This window comes from Fopius arisanus, unplaced genomic scaffold, assembly GCF_000806365.1.
Source record: "Fopius arisanus strain USDA-PBARC FA_bdor unplaced genomic scaffold, ASM80636v1 scaffold00005, whole genome shotgun sequence".
NCBI lineage: Eukaryota > Metazoa > Arthropoda > Insecta > Hymenoptera > Braconidae > Fopius > Fopius arisanus.
This window is the reverse complement of record NW_011887744.1, coordinates 239,770-263,250: the sequence shown is the minus strand read 5'-3', so window position 1 is coordinate 263,250 and position 23,481 is coordinate 239,770. Positions and strand designations below refer to the sequence as shown.

Below are 23,481 nucleotides of genomic sequence, written 5' to 3'. Positions count from 1 at the left end.
TCCAATGAAAATTGCACGAAAGTTGTTATTAGCCCTCAGTCCAATATCAATCAATATTTATGGATTATGTTAACTATTGGATCTTTTCATTGGCTCATGTAATCGGTTTAAATGGCGCGGGAAATAGCCGTTAGTGGAGCCACCTGGCAGCCATTATCCATTAAACGGTAATTATTTGCCAAGCTCTCATCGAGTTTGTCCGCGGCATTTTCCCAATCAATTTATATCTCTATTCCCAATCCACCTTTTCCCACACAGAGGGAAAAAGTTTGATCGCGTTTAAAATCAAGTTGGCGAAGTGAAAAAAGTTATTTTGAAATGTCTAGAATGCCTCAAGACCCACCTCGAGTCTCTAACAATTCATCATTGACGATTGGCTCGATGGCTTCCTTATCAATTAGACAATCTGGAAAATCCACATTTGCAGTCGTGTCGAACCGGTAAATCTTGCACACATTTTCACTTGATGATTTTTATTTATTTATTCTCATTTCCAAGATCGAGGAACGGCGCAATCAAGTCACGACTCGACATAGGCGTGGTGGATTTTATACTTTCTACGAAGATGGACGGTTCTGACCTCTCAAACGTTCCGCGTGCCTCGAGAGATGCTTTACGATTCCTCGCCATCTGTGTGTATAACAGCACAGCCACCCCACCCCTTACCACCCCTCCCCACCCACTGGACCGATCGACTCTATCGATTATTCAAGACTCGTAAGTTGTTTATGTCCATTATATCCCCCGACGTTTTGATCGTTGCACACGGGGCAACAAGTATTTTGTACTTAACCAAGAGCTAAACCCAAGAGGTAGTATCCCGCTTTCCGGGATATACTCTCGAGGCGCCCTCAATATCTAGATGGCCACGAATTTAGCCAAGAGGCACGCGCAATAAATTGTATTTAGTGCCTTCGGAGAATCTACCCTCCATACTCAATTCATACACTCATTTTAAACGCTTTCCCCGGTGTGTCACATACTTGATAGAAGCATGAATAATTCCCGGTGATCGAAAGACTAAAGGGGGACTATTATCCCACATGAGAATAAAATAGGTGGTGGGATATTAGCATGTGACCACCGAAGAAAAATGTGCCAATAAGAAATATAAGATGGAGACATCCCTGGATGAGGAAAAACGTGAGGGTGAGATTGAAAGACAACGTTAGAGGTTGAGTGTTGGTGTGCAAACGATGAAGAGAGGAGAGGAAGGAGAGGGTTCCAAGAAGAATTGAGTGATAGTGGGGGAATTGATTGGTCATGCGCAGCACTCGCACGGTGAGGGGAATCCGGGGGAGGAATTTGGGAGAGTATGTAGGAGTAGTGTATAACCATCATACCGGTTGGAGGGTAGAGGGTGTGGTGTGGCACATCGGTAACTGGGGAAGGAATAGCTTTGCCTCCGGAGGGGAGACTAAATTTACCCCTGCTTTGACGTTTTGCGCCGGTCCAGTATCACTGGTTTATAGGTTCTGCCACTGGCGCGCACTCGGTGCAAGCCAACACAGTGGACTTTATATTTTGCCCCTTGGGTGCGACGAGGAAGAGGGTAACCGTCATGTGACTGGAGGCGGTACCACACCCCCTGGCAGGGTTGGAGGTGGTGGAGATTGTGGAGGGGGTGGATGTTTGGTGGGAAAAGGGGTGAGGAGGGGCGCCAATGCCACCATGGGAACGAGGGGTGAAAGAGGGGCTGAGAGGCTGAGGGGTTGAGAGGGTGGGGGCGCCACGGCGCCTCTCGCCTCGAGCCACAGTGCGACGTCGCGACGCGCCACGTGCGGTCCACTTTTGGCTATACAACACGAAAATCACTTCCTTCCTTCCTTCCTTCCTTCTTCCTCCTCTCATTTTGTGCCTCGCGATTATCCCGGTCAAATCCAACGATTGCTGGTTGCCAGATATACGATTTAACCGGTGTACGATTAATTCGTACGTACGAGTTTATACGGAGATCAAGTCTCCTCCCCCCTTGGGCCCCCTTTACCTCCACCCCTCTCCCCTCCCCCTCTCGTCACATTCTCCAGCGGTATTAACCACGCGATACCCCAGGGATTCAATGTATTGTTGACGAGCGCACGAGCGTCGTTGCCGCGTCATCCGCGATTTTCCATTCAGCGATATTGTGTTTTTTTTTTATTATTGGTTGATTATTTTGTTTTTTATTTCTATTCACCCGTTGATTATCGAGTTTTATATTTCGTTTGTACTGAAGTTGTCCTTGAATGCATTGTGATGGTCATTTGTCTCGACACGTGTCGCTGTGAAGGCTAGGATGGCACCATGTAAGGTGAGTTGGGTGGGTGACATTTTGTGGAGAGCTCGGTATTTATCGAGTAATGAGAGGGATTGTTTTGGTTTGAATAATGGTGTTGGGGGGAGAATGAGGATTGAAGGTGATTGGAGGCATCGGAAATTCCGCCGTCGGCTCGAGCTTATTGCCATTGCAGCTCAGAGGGAGACTGTGTTCATTTGTTTTATGACAGATGAAATGGCGAATCGTGAACTGACAGTGAACTGGAAACGGGGATAACATAATGTTGTGTGTAAATGAGAGAGTGTAAATACTGAAAGTATTGTTTGCGAGGGTGGGGAAATTGTTAATTGAATTTTTGGTTGTGCCGAGTTACTGCGTGTGTATGGAATAATAATGAGGAGAAAAAAATAGAGGGAAAAATAAGAGGTGTACAGGTGGGTAGATGAGGATGGGATTTTTTAAGGGCTCGAGGGGGTGGGTGGAGGGTGGTTTGCTACGTGGCACTGTTGGGACTGACTTGGCAAAGTTTTTGCAATTAAAAGTCAGTTGTCGCACCTCTGGGAGTCGTATTTAACTTTGCTTAACTAAATTCAGTTGACGGAACGCCCCAGGGAGCCGAAACGTCGTGGCTCGTGTAATCCTGGCCTCTCTCTTCCTTCTTTCAACTCACTTCCACCTTTTTACCTCTCCTCTGACTTTCATTTACTTTTTACTCCCTAATCCCCCCATCTCTTATTTTCACCGGGGTTTTTCTTTGCCGTGTGGAAACCCCCGTTGTTCATCCCATTTATCACTTTGAATGTCGTTGACGAGTAAACTGTGATTGTTTGAGGAAAATGTAATTTTTTTTTTATTTTCCAGATCAATTAGAGCGGAGATGTCGTTTTTACCGGACACGTGAGTGCATTGTGAGAGACAGAACGTTTGATCTGGTGATTTGTTTATTTATCGTGACACGGGACAACTACAACGGCAACGTGGGACACCGGCACTACCATGTCTTATCTAGCCCTGGACTCCAACGCCTGGCAGGTGAGTCCAAATTTCTTTTATTTTCTTTCGAAAAAGTTCAGGAAGAAAGTTCGTCGAGTTCGCGGTCTCCTTAGCCTATCAATCCATGACGATATTGAATTTCTACAGCTGATTAAATCTGATTAAATCAGTTCAGTGTTAAACAAAACTTAAATTCTATTTATCCCGCTTTCGCGAAAAAGTTAGTTTTCTCGCCGATAAAATTCCCTTGACATAATTCAAAAGAAAAGAAAAATAATAATTTCTCTCCACGTCGTAAAATTCAATGAGATTATTCCTTAGAGAAATATATTTTTCTCATTACAAAACTCCTGAAATTTCTCTCCATCAGTCTCAACTGATTGACGCGTGAAAAGGTGAATTTTAACGATAACTTTCTTGCCCGGTCTGTTCACTTTCCCCAATTGAATTGCTCGTCGGAGAGTTCCCGCCATCCGGAAAGAATGCACCGATCCCTAGTAATTCGATGAGCGTATGCACGATTAATCTCTCTATAACCTGCAAACTAGATCCACCTAGATTTATTCAGTTAGCCCGATTCTGTCGGTTAGATTGGTAGCTGAGCAGTGTTGAAGGAGCCTCACGCGATTATTGCCTGAAACTTCTCTGATAGAGTAAAGCACTCTGTAGCCGGTGTATCGGTATAGGTTTCCTCAGTTGCTCTCATCGCATCTCGTTGTCGAAACGTTAAACGGATCTCCTCCACCCCTCCCTTTATACTCGAATACACGAAGTTCTCTTAAATGCCGCATGAATATTTATACAACCGTCCATCGCTAAACTATATCTCCTAGCCCGTGAGAAAATTCTGCCTTTCGTGACTATGATCCTGGTGGAGAGAAGGCACGAAATGTCTGCAAATATCCTCCCCTCATCCGCCCGAAATAAATTTATGAATTATATGAAGATGTTATTCCATCCTCACTTGTGGATACTGAAAATCGGTGAATATTTCGTATTGGTGGTGTGTACTTTGTTGCGAATCGTCGTTGTCTGGAAATTCTACACCTGGGGCGACAATCGATAGACCACTTCACAGAATTATAGAAGTGAGATAGCGAGAATGGGCTGTACAGGCAGCAGCCAGAGCAAACCGTGAAATATTGGACCAAGGGTGAAGCATACTGGGGCCCAATTCTCCACAAGACCTCCCAGCAAAAACATTTCACCCAAAAAAAAATACCACAATTCCACCGCAATATGTTACTACTTCTTTTCGAAATGCCCATTCCAGTTGCACCATCGGTTTTTCACTCAATTTCCCAAGCTCCCCCAGGAAATTGTTGCAATGTTGAGTATTTCGGAGGGAAATTCCTGAAGTATCTCGAAATTCATTTGTATCATAAGCCCTGATTTTTTTTTATCAAAACGAGTGCATCGTAAAGTCAATTGCAGAGTGGGTGGAGATGATATTAAAATATATCGCATCTGTGGCACGTCAAACAGCCCAAAAATGGAGTAAAGACCAGCGGAAATGCTGAGGTGAATGAGGGAACGAAGTTACTAGCCCTTGGGAAAACTCAATTTCCAGTAAACCCAACGGATTTACCGTGGATGGACCCCAATGCTGGCACCCCAGACTCAAGCACCCATTGACTTTAAATACAGAAGAACAAACTCAGTTCATCCCTTTGTGCGGCAAGCCTCTCAATGGCCCTCGAGCAAACCAAGTGATTGTCACGATGTTATTGACGAATTTGCCCTTGTGCTTGATAGACAAATTCCCGTGGAAGTGCGGTAACTCTCGTTTCACCGGAGTCAAGGGGATTTTGTGAACTGCCAGTGGAATGAAATATCTATTTGCACATTCTCCAATAAGCATGATGGTGGTCGCGTGGCTGGCGCGAGTGCTGGGTCGTGTCACTTGGTCTTGGAATAACACGGGGGTACTTTGGTACTCTGTACAAACAAGGGCTTCATATATTATTGACCACAAAGAGTGTGAGAGTGTCTATGACGACACTCCAACCAACTTCTAACAACTCCGGTTCAAAGATGCCTTTAAAATCCAGACAATTTGACAATGAATCCAACAACTAATACGTGATTCACTGCTTTGCATGGTGGAGTAGATGGGGAACAGTTGGTGACTATAAAAAATCCACCGGCACTTCAAAGTTACACGTTGCAGGAGTAGTTTATAGAGAGGAGGGGGAGTTGTACACAAGTTCTCTGTACTCGTTGGGCAATCTAGCAAATGCGAGAGATGAGGTATTGGGGGAGACGAGTCGACTGATGGAGAAGGGTGAACGAAAAATAAATGATACCTGAATTAGGATAATCGCGTGATGGTTTGCAAGAGAAATACGCAGGGTTGGCTTCACCGTGGAGGTTGGAATCGTAGGGGACGACAAATTGCCTTTGAATTCAATTTTGGTTTGAAATAACTACGACGATGCATCATGGATTTCAAAGGGATGCTCTTCATCTTTGAATTTTTCAATCGGTCATTTTTTGTCATTCTTCTTCCATTGAAATTTTAAAATTCAAGTTCTGGGGAATTTTTCCATTTCGATGAAATTCAGTCTTGTGGACGTATTACTTTGGTAAATTATTTTGATAAATTTTTTATTGGAAATATCCAATGAAATCTCGTCGATTCCTCGTCGATTTTCGTGGATGGATTTACGTTTGTGTTTGCGGGTGGATGCAAGGGGTCTGTATGATTCAGTAGAGGGAGTACAAGGTGAATAAATGATGGGTGAATTGTTGGAACGGTGCGATGGTGATTCGTAGGCGATATACTGGTTGGTGGTCCGTTGTTTAAACCCTAACGACAATGCCGAGTGGACGAGGTGGTGTATGCACCATTCAGCTGGAACATATTCGGCTGTATGACGGGTTACAATGTTGGAGGGCTTGGTACTACGGCACCAGAGTGTCGGTGTACATTCTTGAATAATACAGATGACAAATCCTGTTGGTCTATGGTCCCACAGTATTCATTCAAGCATCCTTGAGTATTGGGGAGAGATAATGAAGAATGGGCAGAGAGAAGACACTGAGAACAGAGATTCCATGATTTTTCTATTCTCTCTGTATTTATGGAGAGAAATTTCTTTCAATCGTCGCTTTTTCTTCTTATTTCAACACACCATTAATTCTCGAATTCTCGGGTATCGCCTTTTTATGAATAGAATAGAATATTATAATTCTTCAATCGAGAACAATGTCGTCGTTTTTTGTCACTCGGAAACGCCAATTTTTCTCCATTTCTTCTCTTTTATTCACGAGAAAATCTGAAATCTTGAATCTTAAAGAAAAACGAATGCGAATTATATTTTTAATGTCTTGAAGAAATATAATTTTCTAGCCAATCTGAGTCAATCGAGTTATTTGATGAACAAAGGAACAGAAAATTAATTTAATGATGAATTTTTTATTCTCGTTTTTATCACTTGATGAGGAATCGCGGAGAATGAAGAGGAGGTAGGGAGTTATAATTTTCCTAGTCGCTGTTTAATTCGGCACAGCCATCAGACACGGGTTTAGTCGTGATCAGTCAGCCTCCTTCCCTCATCCCCATCGGTTCGTTTTTTATGTTTAAGCCGTTCTGCTTCCAGTAATTAAGAACTCGGGGGAGGGGAAGGAGGAGAGACAGCGAGAGGTTTTATAGATATGGTTCTCATTTTCCTTCATTGCCATGCGGCGAGAAATATGCGGTGCACACAGAGAGAAAAAAAAAAGTAATCCAAAATAAACTCACCGCCGCACTCAAATATTCCGTTTAATTTCTCGAAATTAAGGCAGTGAATTAGGTGGGTAATAATATCTCGAGTTCCATTATTTTTCCTGGATATTTCTCTCTGCAAAATTTTTTTTTTTAATAGTGGAAGACGGAGGGGTGGAGGGTTGGTGTCACGATGACACCTATTCCTTTGTTCAGCCCTTTTTCGCTTCCTCATCTCTCATATTTTCTTTTTCCACGGAAAAAAATACGCGGAGTATCTGCACACTGTATTTCGAGACAAAGAGATATAATGACAAGTCTAGTGTTGAACTAATATTTGCTCGCTACTTTCTCGAGATTTTTTGAAAGACTCGAGATTGTCAGACTTTGAGAATCTCTAATCGCGGGGGAGGAATACCGATCTTGAAATTCTACTCCTGCAATTATTTAAAACTTTGATGAAAATATTCTCAGAGAATTTATCTTGGAAATATGGATAAAAATTTGGACGATTAAAAATTGGTTTGCCCTGACGAGACAATTGACTCATCCCCAAGGTTTCAACCCCCTGAAAGCTTGAAAATAGAGTACATAGGGGCAGAAGGCGCCTTATCGAGCCCCTGGTTGAGCTGATGCTGGGTGGTAGAATAACGTTAGCCAAATTAACCATGAAATAGACTCCCTCCGCCCTTTAGTGTCCGTCTCCCCCATCTGAGCAAAGGGCTGTGCCATCGTCGGGTAAAATCCACTAAACCGAGCGTAGAATCACTTAACGTTTTCTCTCTGGCAACTTCACCATATCTCGGCAATAATTGTTCAACACATCCCAGGTGTACAAGAAAATAGCCTGAAGGTATATAATAGAGTACCTCTTGACTCGACGAGGATCCACAACATTTTGATTCACGAGCACACACGTCCCAACAATCTAACCCATTGACAAATAAGAAGGGCCCGGCCTCTTTCTCATTAGCGGCACTTTGAGCAAAACCCGCCCACGTTATGACAAACTAGATTAATTTGCCGGATAGCGTTGGTGGGTCTTCTCCAGGGTCTGGCATCGTTTATTACAGAATTACAACTGTCAGGGTCTCGACGATGAATGTAATACAACTGCACCTGTCCACATATTCATGGACACGAGGATAGAATATGGTCTGTTGTGACAAGTTTTGTCCACAGGTTCGCATGATATCTCCATCTTTTTATTTTATTTATTTTATTCACCATCCGAGGTGGATGGTTTTTTTCGTTGAATCCCCTCGGTGGTCTCTACATCGTATAATGCCGTAAACGTTGACCCCATTCTATTGGGAACTCCAGATTCGTTTTTTTCGTTGTAAAAATTCGGATAGCCTTTAAAAAATATTCAGAGTAGGTATTTTTTGTGGTGGAGATGAGAGGGAGGTGGAAGAGGGGGTTTATAACTCACGTCAGGCAGGTAATTAGCCGGTTTTGCCCAGCTGTAATGGATCCGCGAAGGCACTATAAGCGAAGAGACCCCTTAACTTATTCAAATCAACTGGTAAACCCATGTCCAGCGTCAGCCCAGGCACGGGCCAATATAGAAAAACCATTTATAAGACCATTCCATTCGATTCACGTGTGCTACGTATTCTTATTCATTTTTAATCTCCTTTGTCTTATTCATTTTCTTATTTTGATTGCTGTTTGTCGATTCACCGGTGCAGGAACTGTTGAGGGGGTGATGTGATTTTTTTTTTTTTTCCAATGGAATTTAGGGGAATTCTTTTCGTGAAAAAAGCTTGGATATTGATTTTATGTTGAATTGCAAAAGTGTGATTTGAATTTTGATTGCGGGGGCCAGGAGAGATCGCGTAACAGGATAGTGCACGCTTTGCCAGACTCACGAGGACCCTTCAGCGGAGTCCGCTTAGTCGACCGTAAAATTGAAGGAATATATGGTTTTAAAGTGACGAGCCAAATGGACTCAACAGCAGGCCTTTTCTATTCAACTGTCCAAGGCAAACGAAATAATAAGTAAATCCCGATTTTTCACGGAAATTTCCCATTTCCTTTTGCATTCACATTCGTCGAGATTCCCGTTAACTATTTATTGTGTTTTTTTTTCAACTCATTTTTTGGGTCTATTTATTTGGTCATCTGATGGGTGTATACCAACAAAGAGAGTAAACCCATGTAAACTGGAATCACCAATTTTGAACTGTCACTTGAAAAACAAATATTAATCAATGGAGTTTTTTATCACTGCATTTTTATCGCAACCAAAGATAGTTGAATGTCATTTATTTGTATTAAAAATTGTTGGAGCCAAGTTGCAAAAAACATAGGAGGGAGTAATGAAATTTACCAATTATGCAATATAGCTGGAATAATTACTTGAAATTTCCGATTCCCCATTGGTTGCGTCGTAGACTAGGGAATTCCTAAAAACATAGCATTAGTCCCCGAAAATGGTAATTTTTTATCTGTGTACCTCACTTGGGAGGACTGGTGAAAAATATGCAGGGGTTTGAAGAAAAAAAAAATGAAATTCGAAAAAGCCCCCTAACATCTCGAGTAGGCGTATTTCATAGACGAAAGTTTCTTGAGACGATTACGATCTTCCGCGTAGTATAATTCGATAATGATACGAGGGCGAGGGAATTTTTATGATAAAAACATGCTAATCCCAGCATTAGTTGTAACCGAAGATGACTATAATCTTGATTCTGTTAAAAAAGTGGGTATTAAAAGATCATTGGTGCCGCAGGAGATAATATTTGGTGAATAATATTTATAATATACTGTCAATTGCCTAAAGAGGACATTATTGGGTGAAACTGATGAGAAGATAGATAGAAGGTGTGGTTTAACAAACTGGTAAATGCTTCTCGCTGGTCTCAACTCATTCTCCGGGTTTCAAGTCGTCCAAGTATTTTTTCTCTCCTCACCTTGGAGATGCTGTATCCGGCGCGTCGGTCCAATATCTCGTGGCTCCAATTAGTTCTGAGCGTTCGTCCCGACGTCTCGAGAACGGTGTGTTGCACGCGCGAGTATTCGTTTTCGTTGGTAACCCTCAGCTTCATTAAGAAACGGTAATGCCTTTTGTTTTTCTTATTCATACCCATCTCCATCCCTCTCTCGTTCACATTGGAGCGTTGAGGAACGAAACTCATGGACGCTTTTAATAATCCTCGAGAGCACCGCTCAGAGATTTATTATTTTCGGTGCCCTGGACAAGTCCATATGGACCCAGCCAATGCTCCAAACGTCGTCAACTCTTTTTAGATTTTTTTTATCATCTTCCGTTTTCGGCCAACTCCTGTACAATTTACTATCGAATACTTCAAACTTGTTTTGAATAGACGATTGTTTTACGATATTTCATGGCGAGCCACAAGTTGCGTATATCCTTCACGTATATATACCGGTGTCTTCGGGACTTTTGATTTAACGAGCCCGTGGTGTCGGTTATGTGCACTATCTGGGGGACTTGGGGGCCCCCTCACTCCACAATAAACCAAAACCCCTGTAGTCGCTAAATTAGACCAAGCCAAACTTTCTCTTTCTCCTCTCCAACTCTTCATCGAGCGGGAGCCCCCTAAAAATACAATTAACGAGTCGTTTAACGGGTTTGCCGATTCTACTCTTGGTTTGTTAACATTCTACAACAAGACCAAAGAGTGCAAATATTAATTTCCAATCGTCTGGCTTGAGTTTTAATCAAAAAATTGTACCCTTATCCCTTTCCACTAAAAATTCAAGCCCACTATTATTTTTCTCAGTTGAATAAAGGCTCGTAAAAGTCTTCCTAAAATGTTGTAAAAATAGTGCTTCCGCGTTTCTTACAAGTCCCTCTAACAAATGGATAAAAAATAATGTGAAAGGTGTCGGAGAGTTTTGAAGCCCCACGGGATACCGACCCCCGCGGCGAACACACGACTCCCGTGAGAGCCTCTGTTTCTTTACCAGATCATCTTTGTCAGGTGCACCAAGCCCCACCACTTTGTCTTCACCTAAATGAAGCGTTTTGCACGTCGTTAATAAAAATAATCACATCGCTGAATACCTCAAATGCACTGAATCTCACTCGAGTCTTGGTGCAAGGGTTGAGGCTCCGTGGCTTCCCTGTAATTAACCGGTAGCTCTTTTACTCGTGAGAGTGAGCAAGTCTGACCGTTTAACCTGGCCCGTTTATTGGCCGTTTATATTGGTTATTTTTCGAGGGGGCCGGGACCCGCCTCCAGCACCAACAGCCCCCGGCCAATCTTCCTCCGATACCGGAAAACGGAAGTAACTCTGCAAATGAGATTAACGAAAAAATCTTTACCATCGCGTGCCATCTCGCGTGCACCTCACCCCCTCCTTCAATCGCCAATCGCAAATTACCAATATCATTGCCGTTTCACTCCTCCCCATCGCGTCATTAATTATTCATCTCGTTCAATTATTATGCATGGACGATTAGCTTTCAATCCTTGTAGCTCGCCATTCGTCATGCGACCAGAGAGAATTTCCAAACTCTTGTGTTTACTAATCTGCATTTACGAAAGTCGGCTAGTCCGTGGATTAAAAATCAGTAATTACCACTAATTGACCGCCAAATCACGAAATTTCGATTGTTACCATCTGGAGGGTTCGAGGAACATCAGGAAAAACATTCATACATTAAATAAATTTTCCGGAGTTTCCGATTCGATCCGAATTAAATATCCATCTTCCTTTTACATAGGATCGGGGGAAATTTTCATGACGAATCGATGATTTTTATAGGGATATTATTTCGTATACTGTTCCTATCGACTTGCTGTAATTAAAAATGGAAATCTTCTCTTGCATTCTTTGCTCTCAAACACTGAACCCTAAGCCCTGATACACTGTCAACACTCAAGTGCCTCAGACTATTCCCCCCCGACATAATCATGATTTTACCAGTGGCACGTGTCCACCGACGACTTTTTGTTTGCCTAAGCGAAAGAGTACTTCATATTTTATGTACCACTAGTCTCGATTTATTAGTCAGTACCATTAATTGCGAGAAATTCAGGAGAGCAAAATTTTCTGTTGAATTATTTTCAATAATTTTGGGCCCCTCTGGAAATTTTAATGGCGATTGAAGGTGCTGTCAAAATAACGTGACTCCTTCAGAACTTTCACTGGGCCCGTGAGCCATATTTATCTAGAATACGATAGAGTGATTAATGACTGGAGTCATTGAGATGCGCTGAAAACAGATTAATTCGGTGTGTGTAAATTTTCCCGAAGGGCGAAACCACGAATTATCCAGTTGGTGAACGAGGAGGCAACACGCCCCGAGAGTATGTATATCGGTATATCGGTTACCCAATTCAATTGATTCCTGAATATATTCTGGTGAATTTCATAAAAAAAATTTATTCATCGCTCAAGGGAAAAATTAATAGGTAGCAAGTTGCCACAAGTGTTAAGTGTACACCTCGCTGTGCATTAGAAGTAAAAAGTGAGCGATATCAACCGGTGCCTTAGCAATGATTACCCGTAATTAATCCTCTAACTACCGCCCTGACCAATTGGGTTATTTTTTCGGATAACATTTCAATCAACTCGTCAACGTCCCCCAGAGCTATACCGAATTTTTCGACTCTGCAATTAACCAGTTAATTGAATCAATATCGTCTTTGTGGTAGCTATTTGCTCGGCACAAATTAACACATGAAATCTGCACCGATTCACGTCATTGCCATTCTAATGATTGCGGTGGCAATTCAATATAATCGATTACCAAAAATTCCACATTTTCATTGAAATTTGGAATTATCGTCCAAGGGTGACGATGTGATTTTTTCATAAAAGAGGGAATGAACGAGCTGTCGCTTGGTGATGATCCTAATGCCTCCTGACGCTCCACTTCCTTCTAATTTCAATGCGAAGAGAAACCCTAAACTAATGGTTAATTATTTTCACCGAGCGACGGTCAATCTCCGTGGAACGTTGGCCATAACACGAAAAGGGCTCACCTCACCTCGTTTTCCTCTTTTTTTTCCCTCGACTCTCTTTTTTAGGTTTGGCGCCACGCGCCGCCACGTGTCCCAGGCTGAGGGTTGTGCCCGCGGTAAAAAGGAAACGAACACCGTGTTTGGACTCGGCATTTGGAGAGATCTCGAGATCTCAAAGTGTGTGTTACCGATAGTTTTCTCCTCTCGTGTCATAATAACAAAAGGGATCATCTCTCGATGCCGTCGTCGTTGCTCTCCCTCCGACTGCCCAACGCCCTGAAGATTAAATAATTAAATCGTTCACTAACTTTTTTTCCCTATCCTCACGCGGCAAGATTAAATAATTAAGTAATCAAATGCCCCATTGGATTTACGAGGGCTCCTCCTACTCCATGAGCCGCGGGATCGGCCCTGAACAACGCCAATTACCGGCAATGTGCTTGCACAAGTATCCAAAGGGACTCGCCAGAAAAATGAGAATGAAAGAGGCAGACGAGATGGACAAGGAGTACAGTATAACCCCAAAAATGAGGGCATACCGATGGGAGAGTAACGAGCCAATGTGCACAATATCTTTCGCAAAAACTTTTCCACCGTCGGTGGAGCCAACGGACCTGCAATGTGCGTCTCATAGACACCCCGAGGGTGAAAGGTGTTACCTGGATAATTTTTGACGCCCCGATATCTCACCACTGACAAGAGAGAAAACTACAGCGCACTGTACACCAATTCCAAAAATGCTCTTCGCCTTTTTTTTTTTTTCATCCCGGGAGCAAAAGTGGCAATCACGGGACGCGTGGGATTTGGGACAGCTGCATCGTGCATTCACCACTGGGGCAAAAACCATTAAACGTAGAATTATGCTAAACGCTTCTACCCCGGGTAGAACATCGAGGAGGGGAAACTGTGCACTACCCGTTGGGCATGCACATCCAAATCCCCAATAGCACATTTTGTTTTTGAAATCCTTTTTTCTTATTTCATCTCTATTCTCAATTGGCTGTTATGACAACAGGTGTCTATGCTGTTTTGATTAATAGTCGAAAAATTAATCGATGAATTAATAATCGCCTGGAGGACTATGGAGTAATTACACAGTCGTAATTCGCTATTGCCAATGAAAATCCCAGTGGATTCTCCGTCTACCACAAAATGCACAGCGCTTGTCCACACCTCTATGCTGGGCATTCAGTCTCTGGACAACACGCCACACGCTTCTCCATTCCGATCAATGATGAATGTCCCTGGATTAAACGTTCGGTTTTGAGCCCAGCGGATACACCAGTTAAATACCTCTGCATATTCACCGCACTCCACACGCACGAATATATAGAAATATATAGAAATGTATATGGGATGATAACGTCGGTGGGTTCTCGTTGGAGAGAGGGTGGCTCCGTTCACCGCGAGTCAACGGATATACTGCCGGTGCCGATACCTTCGGGCTGATAGATGTTGGCTAATTATGTGCCCGAGAAATCCTTGGAGAGTGTGCTTGGCCTCTTTGCTTGCCCTCAAGAATATCTCCCCTTTTGCCTTCGCCATCCTCTTTCACCCTCGCACTCCCCCACAACCGCCACAACCACCACAACCACCGGTACCTCTGGTGCACGCGACCACCCATCGAATCACTTGGCAAAAAAAAAATCATTTTCATTGTCGAAAAAAGAAAATCATCGTGTCATACACCGCTGCAAGCCAACCGGTCAATTATAAATTTATACCTCAAATTATAATACTCCGGTGCGTATCGAATTATCGCGGGAGGATTAATTACAATGGGATTGCATACGGGATGATGGAGATTGCGAGGAGTCAACCCGGGGAAGTAGCGCAAACGGGATAGGGATTTGTAATTTCGCATCTTGCAGGCGTTACATTGGAGTTGGTCCATAAGTCCGTGCGTCCCCCTTGGGCATCGTTGCGGATGCCTTTCAGTTAGGAAACGTTTTTCTTTCGTCCTCTTTATTTTTTATCCGAACTTTTTATTTTCACTTTTTTTTCTCTCTCCATACCCCACCCTTCACCACGTCTCTCGTTTATTTTAGTTTGGACTTATCCCTGTGAGAGACGCCCGCACTTTCCTCTTCGTGAATACCAGCGATTTAATTTATATCCATCATTGGTGAAACACGTCCTGGAGAGCGTAATATTCCAGCTCATGATGACGGAATAGACGGTTATTTAACCCCCTATAGCCATTATTTTTCGTGGAAGCATAATGCGTTTTTCCAGTGAATTGGCATTCAACACCCACTCCTCCTCATCCTCCTCCCCCTCCACCCTGACCTTGAATTTTTAAGCTTATAACACAACAACATGTTTTGTATTTGTGTAGCTTGAAAAAAACCTGCGGTGAATATAAGGTGGAGGCGTTTGGTTTCGGTGGTACTGGCCCTGTAATTGGGCCCAAAAACTCTAAGGCTCACGAAGGAAAGGGAGAGAGAGAGCGAGAGAGAGAGAGAGAGAGACAGAGAGGGCCCCATGGCCCCGACGAAAACCAAAGATTACACACCCGCATGTCCCGAGGGGGCCCCTCCACATTCCCCTGGCCGACGTTTCCCTCCCCACCCCCCTCCGAGTGTGATATATTATACTTCAGATACCTGTATCTGATTCACGAGGTGAAACACTGCGGCGTAAACGGAGTGACGTTTTTTTTATTTCCTCACTCTGCCACGTTAGAAGTTGATCCACACCGAGATGGAAAAATAAAGAACGAGTAAAAATAGTAATACGAGGCACGGGGAAAGGAAAAAAATTTTTCGAAGGCCCAAAAAATCCCGAGGCTAGTGCCAAGTGGCCTCAGGAACATAATCCCATAATTGCGCATCCTCTAAACGCCTGACTGCAGCGACGTGCAGCGATATATGCATCGAGTGGATGTTGGAGGAGGGCAAGTAGCAATGAGAAGAAAAAATCATTTTGATAAAAAGACAGAGTGGAATAATAAAAGAAAGTTGGATGAAAAATACAATAAAAAATAAATAATAAAGATGAAGCACACTCGTTGCGATGGTGGCCACGCCCGTGGCGGATTCTTGATACGTAACTCGTGCGGTGGCTCGACCTACCAGACCACCTTCTCCTTCTCCTACACTGAGTTTCAACCAAGAGGAGTCAGAGCCCCGTCTAACATTACTCGTTGCACTTGGTGCTTTTATTGCAATTGAATCCCTCCCTCCGTCGACTGGCCCCCGACGATCTGGCTATCTACAACCCACCCCCTACCATCAGCCAGCGATACAACCGTACACTTTTGTCGGATGTACTTTCATATACCTTCCCACCTTCCCCCCCCCATTCCATTCGTCTCTGTTACATGCAACCGGAGCAGATATCTCAAATATATATTGCTCCACCATCACACGTTTTTTTTTATTTATTTTTTTTTATTTTTCATGCTCAACGTATCCCTCATCCCCGTTGGCTTCGGCCTGACGATGGGAAAAAAAGGTTAAGAAAATGGACATTTTTACTGGTTGCTCGTACAGCCCGGGGCTCATTGAATCGCGATGCCTCCTTGATTCCCTAATTACAAGATGGCGGATGCGTCCGTATGGCGTCCAACCGCAGGAGACCAAACAGACGATGGAGCATGGTTGCTTGGGGTTTGCCACCAGTGGGGCTACCACCGGATGAAAATGAATTTGGGTTAATTGATCCGAATTCTCGTGTCACCCCACTGGGTGGTTGATGATTCAACAGCACCAAGGATGTTGATACCTCTCTCTAGCAATTGAAATTGTTTTGATTTTTTGAGAGAGTCATCCATTGTTCAGATTGGATGGTTCGCCTGGAGGGTGTGGAGTGGCTTCTTCAGAGTGCTGGCGTCCTACTGAGCGGCCCACGCCGACTGCCGTTCATCGACATCCTGAGAGGGCCCTCGGGACTCTGGTCCGGGCGCGGATACATTTTGCGGATTACATATGCACTTCGGGTCAACTCTCAGGAAGAGTATCAACCCCTCGAGAATGATGAAGAGGATTGAGGAACGTCTTCATCGCGCGACATCGGGATTATGATGAGGTGAATTTCTACTCCGGAAAAATAGCCCTGGTGTACGGCCATTGCGGCATTTGCTCTCTCTGGATGTGGATAACATCCAGCGAGGGTTGCCTCGGGGCCGCGTGTGCGTTCCTCGTAAACAAATTATCCGGACCCAAGGGTCGAAGGTCTATTGAACCGAAGCAATTCGTTCCTCCATGTCTCATTTACATAGTCGGTCCCGCAAGCTGCCGATCTTCTGCGACCGTCATACACACTCATTCTCGTTTCGCTGAAATCACTCCTCGATTCAAATGTCGCGGGCCAACTCACTGGATTCGCCGGAGCATACGTTTCTAGGATAAAGAAATTTCTCCAAGAAATACGAAAATCTCTCTCGTGCAGAGACAATCGCATTCACACACATCAATCGTTGCGTGAACCTGGAGAATGCCCTGATGGCTCTCCGAGAAGGATAGAAATAATTGGCTGGATGCAGAAACGACAGTCTTGCGTTTTGGAATTCTCATCACATAACGTAGCGTTTTCTTGAGCGTTTGCACTGGCCAATGCACCATCCTCGTAATCACAGTGCCCCCTAGCGATTGCGCAGGGTAAAAGGGGACTTTTGGTTTGGTAAGGCAAGACCAAACCAGAGATGAATATTTTTTCATGAATTTCTTTTTCCACTCCCCCTCCCTCACGTCTCCATCGTTTTTTTTTCTTTTTTTTTGGTTTTTGAAAGAGCGCCATCAGCAGGGAGAGAGGATTGGTCAGTGAAGTACAGAGTAGAGATCGGACTGAGGCCCTGGCAGGTTGAGCTACAGTTGAGGGGGTCTTGTGGCCCCTTTAGCCCCCTTGTGCCGCCCCCGCCGCGTGATTGCTCCCTCGAGGGCAGGAGGCATCGCGTGTCAGAGTCCTCTTACACCACCCTCTCTCCGATTGCCCCCTCTGGCCGTCGCGCGATCCTGCATCTATATACCTCCGCTGCATTCTTATTTACCTTCTTTTTTTCTACCTCCTGCACTTCACCTCTTTAATTTTCCTTTTGTTTTTGTTATTTGTCGATTTCAATCCTCGCTCCACCCTCGGGAAAAACTATCACGCTCTTGCAGACGGTTAATTAGAGGAAGAGCTTCGCGCCGACTCATTATCCTCGCTCGATTTGCCGTAGAATTATTGGTTCTCAGCTTTGGATTTATTTGTTTCTTGTGGCTATTCAAGGGTATTTGAGATTTTCACCACGCCCGACAATCAATGCCTCAATATTTCTACTGCATGCTTTAGGGGTATTTAGGGTATTTAGGGTGTGCGCTTCTCCGGAAAATCATGGGAAGCTCTACAAAAAATAGTCGAGTAAGGAGCTTTTCAATGATATGAGAAAAAAAATTGAAATGGCGATGAGTTTTATTTGATTTTGCAAGGGGCTTGGAGATGAGCGGTCTGGGTGTACCGCGAGCAACGCGAGTTGCAGCGTGAAAAGTGAATATTACATTCGCCCACGCTTGACTATAATCCACCAGGGTCACTGCCAAGTTCACTCGCCGTGGGTCTTTCCATCACCGGGGATGATTGTGCAATGGGACAAGCTTATCCTTGAGAATTCAAATTTCTTTCTCATTGGCATGCAATAATGATAGATCTCCTCTGACACTTTTTTGACGTGGGAATGGTCCTCGTCATGCTGTTTGACCTTCAATTAATCAGATGTCTCCTCAAATCAAAAGGGATTGAAAAAAAAATCCAGCCAAGACCATAGAACTATTACGAAATGGCGATTGCCAGCACGCTGGTTCCTTCGTGTCTGTAATTTTCCAATTTCATTGCCTCGATAATGCGCTAATGGCTCCACCCTCGTCTTCCTCTCCTGTCATGACAGGTTTGGACTCCACTCCAGCATCACCAGTACCGTCTAAAAATTCAACCAAAAAAGCACTAAACTATTCCCTTACGAAATCCATGCTTTTGCACTTGAGATGATGGACTTTTTCTCCAACTCATTATTCTCCCGAAAATTGCCAACTTTTGGTTAAATTGCGTGTCATTTGCTGGGCTGGTTCCTATAAACGACTCTTCATTCGATAATAATTGCAACATGAGCGAATGTAAACTCTCATTTTCTCGGATTCGTCGTGAGTTAATGTCTGGTATTTTCATCCGAATCAAATCCTCAACTCATCCCAACATCTCACCTCGTCACTCTCGTATTAATCCAGCTGATCTATCTCCCTCGGTTGGAACTTTGAGGTCCTCAGAGGTGACTCGCGAGTCCCCCTGGTGTTGCCGCCCACCAGGAGATCCGACTGTACACCTGCAAATCCCCAGTCACCCGACATCAGTTCAGTGCTAACTCCCTCGAGGTGAGCATCCGTAAGACTCATCCTCTTCACATAAGGATGTCGTTACTCTATTCAACACTTTAACTCACGTTAACTCACATTCCCACTGTTATATTTCATCGACTATTTTTATCCACCTGCAGAAATTACACTTCAATATCTGATAATTGATACATTTTTTTTCTCCCGAGACACATTTCACGATGTAACTAAATTCACCGAGATTAGTCGAAGAATGCGACTGACTGGCAGCAAAAAGAAATTTCAAATGATAAAATCACGTATGATTTTCGGTATGAATTAGCATAATAACATGGATTCGTACGCGATCTCATACGTTTTTGCGTATCAAGAATCTACGCTGGTAGCAAACGGCAGAGAAACGAAATAATGAATAGGATAGTTTCTGGTATTCAATGATTATACGGATTCGCGAATGGCAAATTATACATTTGCGGTTTTGGATGCTCGCCCTTTCTCTCTTTCCCCTCCTTTCCGAGGCCACATTATACTACCAAGAACTTGCGGGCGGAGTTATTCCGTCTCTTCCCTTTTAAGTATTTGCACTGGGCTCTCGTTTCCCTCTCTCATTACCCACGAGTGAAATTTCGTCGGGTTAACTTTGTTACAAAACTTATGGTATCAGTGTCCCCTCGACGTACACCGAAGGACGGAATAAACCCCGAGAAATTGAAAGCTGCAGGTAAAAAAGAAACCGTCGAGAGAGCGAGAGTCGAGGGTATTTGTAGCAAGAGGCCTTAAATTACTTTCATTTAATTATATCTCGTCAAGGGTCAAACCACCCACGCAACCCATACAACAGACGTGAACTTGAGTTACGGTCGAGGGTGTATGCGCGATCGAGAGATCACCCGATGATCCAGCACCAGAGGATAATCGCCTCTAATCTTCCACTTTGGCCCTTTTCCGCTTATCCATCCCACATCCCACATTCCCCATGTTCGTCTATATAAATCATTGTCCACCTGTAAATCACGCTCCCAAAATCGCGGAAAGATTGACCTGTCCGAAAAAAAATATTATAACAAAAACATATGAAAACATATGATTTATCATCCTGACAATCTGGCAATCCTGGCAATCCTGGCAATAGTGGTATGAGATTGGAGGATGTCTCGGTGGTAGGACTTGGCCGATCCTCGTCCTACGCACGATATCACCGGGCAATTATTAATTATGCGCAAGGTGCGCATGCCACGCGAACCACGGGGACTTTTCGAAGGAACGAGGAGGCCCTTCGGCATGATCCAGTCCCTCTCTTTCTCACTGGGTGATGCAGGCAAATGGAGGAGGGGGCTCCCATAACAGTGGTCGCTTGTTGCGAAACCACTTCTCGTCTTCCAGCCTGCGGCAATCTTTTGCATCAGGTACACCAACTCCCCTAGATCTGTGTATGCACATGACTCTTGAGAATCATCGTATGAGTTTTTCTCAACCCACGCACTCATTTCACCTTCTCCACCTCCTTGCATCCTCTCCTGTCCCAGTGGATGGTATAGAATGTCGGATGTCCTCGCACATCACCCGCCAATTTTTAAAATCCTCCTCCTCCCTCCCATGAACATTCCCGCACTCTTATTTTTTTCCATTAATCGCGCAACATCTGTTGATCACCATATGAAGAACTTCATCGAACAGCTTTTCATTCTCCTCTTGATAATTCAGTGAGAACGGCTGGGGAGTGGCTGATGTGACATTCGTGGCAACTTTGTGCGTCGTTTCACCACTGTGGAATGCTCAATGAACCCCAGGCGTTTCACGTTTCGCATAAGATTGCAAGCTGTTTATAACACTCGACTTGGAGAGATGAGGTGGAGCAGAGGAGTCTCTGAATTTTCATCTACATCAACAATTGCGGTGAAAAATAATTTTGTACACCATGGCAATATCGAATTTCAATGCGAATGTCAGGCGGACAATGTCAGAGGAGATGAGTACAGTAATAGTTTCACCATTCTACCCTGTTAACCACATGTCAATGGAGATATCTGTTGGCTCTCCAATGGTGAAATGCCATTACATCCGGCGAATGCAAATTGTCGACGCCAACATCCAATGGGAGAGGACCATGACGAGGGTCGTCTAGTGTCGGATGAAGCGGCATTACTCCTCAACAGACATTTCACCTCGTTCATAATTGCCATTTACGTGTCTCCAAAGTCTGGCGAGTTTTTATGGCGCCACGAAAATTATATAGCCCTCGCCAATAATAATTATACACTTTGTATGTTAGGCCCACTGGGTTTCTCTCCCTCGCACCCACATTTTCACATTTATACTCGCTCTTTGGCAGAAAGGCGAATCATTGCTTGCGTCAATGTTTTCAAGGGGATGGTGAGGGCAGGAGAGGGCTTTTATAGGCAGCGATGCCGCGCACACCGTCGGCCCCGGTCTCGGGGTTAGCTAATGAAAAGGTTAGTTGACCCCGGCCGAAAAAAACACCGCCCTGGCGCCTCCTTCCTTGCCCCTCGTACCTATCCTCTTTTCCAAGGATTTGCCCACTTCTTCCCTCATCTCTCAACATCAAACACCCGTATCACCGATATTTCAATCGATATCCATCTTTACCACTCACTTCTTCCAATTTCACAACAATCCTCTGCCAACCAATAAAAACAAAAACAAAAGCTGTGATGCACCGGTGCACAATCATCGGGGAAGCGTTATCTGGAATTTGTCAAAATTACCATTCTTATTGTGGAATTTTCGAATCCACTGAGAAAGAGTTGAATTCTTCACGCGGCTTTTTTTTTCAGCCCCGAATAATCTCAACGTTCATGGGACTGTGTGGGAAGCGTTTCGGTAATCAATGGTTCCTGGCAGGTAGGCGCCCTTTTAGTGGCTCTTGAGTATCCAGCATAACTACAAATTTTCTCTCTCCACTGAGAGTTTGGTGGAGGACCAAGTCAGGGCAGTCTACTAGGCAATCCGCTTTTTCGCAAAAAAAAAATCTCCCGGAATCGTTCGACCTCTGATTCCCCGAGAGAACAAATGACTTATAGCTTTGTCGAATTACTTCTAGGATCACTCTCTTGCGTGCAGTTTCACCAGTTCACACGCTCTTTTTTTTCCCTATTCCGTACGTTTGGAATAAATTTGTGTCTCTCCATAATATCTTTCTCAAATCATCACCCGAGTCTCGCGGTCACTTCCCTGGAGTCTGCATAATTAAAAAAATTATCTCGTTGGAAAAAAAAAATGCGAACAAATGGGGTGGATGTGTGAATGAACATTAATGGGTTAGTACGATGGAGGGGTACAGGTTGTGGAAGTGGAGAAGTGAAAAAGTACGGGGACGTGTCGAGAGGGAGAGCATACAAAGACGACAAAAGCCTTTGGCTTGGTACGATATTGAATTCACGGTGATGATCGATATGGGTTGGAGGACAGAAGCTGAAGCTGTGGACTCCACCCAGTGTACACATACCCCGGCACCTTGGATGTATATTTGGAGAGACTGGGAGACGTCTCGTTGGTCAACTTCGAGGAGTACTGTATTTGAGAGAATTTTCACTGACCGGTGTTCAATACCCATTGAGGATGCACACTGACCTCTGACCTTCTAAATTCTTTCACCTCTCTCGTGGGCTTTCGTCCAGACAGGACTACAAAAGAGAGAACTTAAACGGTACAGACCCCAGAGTCGGCGCGCGGATGGGCGTACAATGCGCCACGTCGTAAACATTTTTTTATTAAATAATTAGAGATTAGGGGCTAACGCCTAATGGATGGGTTTGGTGCATCGCGTGCCCTTCATTCCGTGCATACCACCGCGAGTACGTGAAATTCCCACACTTAATCTTTATATGGTCTGTAGGTTTTTGTTCTTCTTCGTCATCTTCTGGCGAAAAATTTCACCGGTTTTTCAACCCTCGGGATTCAACAGATCCTCAACCCCTGGGGTTGCGATAGGTTTTTCGATTCCCGACTTATCACTTTGGTGTTCGAGTTTATTCAATTAATCCGTGATAGTTGGGGGAGACGAGGGGGGGACAAAGCTAAATAATATGTTGTTAAATGTTCAATTTATTGAACACTCAATGTAATTTAGTGGTGAATATTCATGGTCATATTGAAAATTCAATGAAATTTGCATGTGAATTTTTTTTTTCACATGAAACATGAATATTCCGGGGTAAATTATATCGAGTGATCATTTAATTGATAATTTAGGGGTATATTTAAATCCATAAATTTTAGCAGGTACAAAGAGAAATATTACTTGCAAGCAGATTT

At 43.9% G+C, this 23,481-nt stretch overlaps 1 protein-coding gene across 3 annotated transcripts in view; it reads left to right on the top strand.

Moving 5' to 3' along the window:
• Window positions 1-699: 699 nt before the first annotated feature.
• The window catches only part of TfAP-2 (transcription factor AP-2), a 73,687-nt gene continuing 50,905 nt past the window's right edge, over window positions 700-23,481 (top strand). Inside the window, exons 1-2 of one of the 3 annotated variants that reach the window (XM_011315604.1) lie at window positions 700-717; window positions 3,119-3,289. In XM_011315604.1, the coding sequence (XP_011313906.1) occupies window positions 3,254-3,289 (36 nt within the window). In that variant the 5' untranslated portion in view covers window positions 700-717; window positions 3,119-3,253. Of the gene's footprint in view, window positions 718-2,158; window positions 2,291-3,118; window positions 3,290-23,481 lie in introns of those variants that run through there. The other 2 variants (XM_011315605.1, XM_011315603.1) reach the window with 2 other exon arrangements.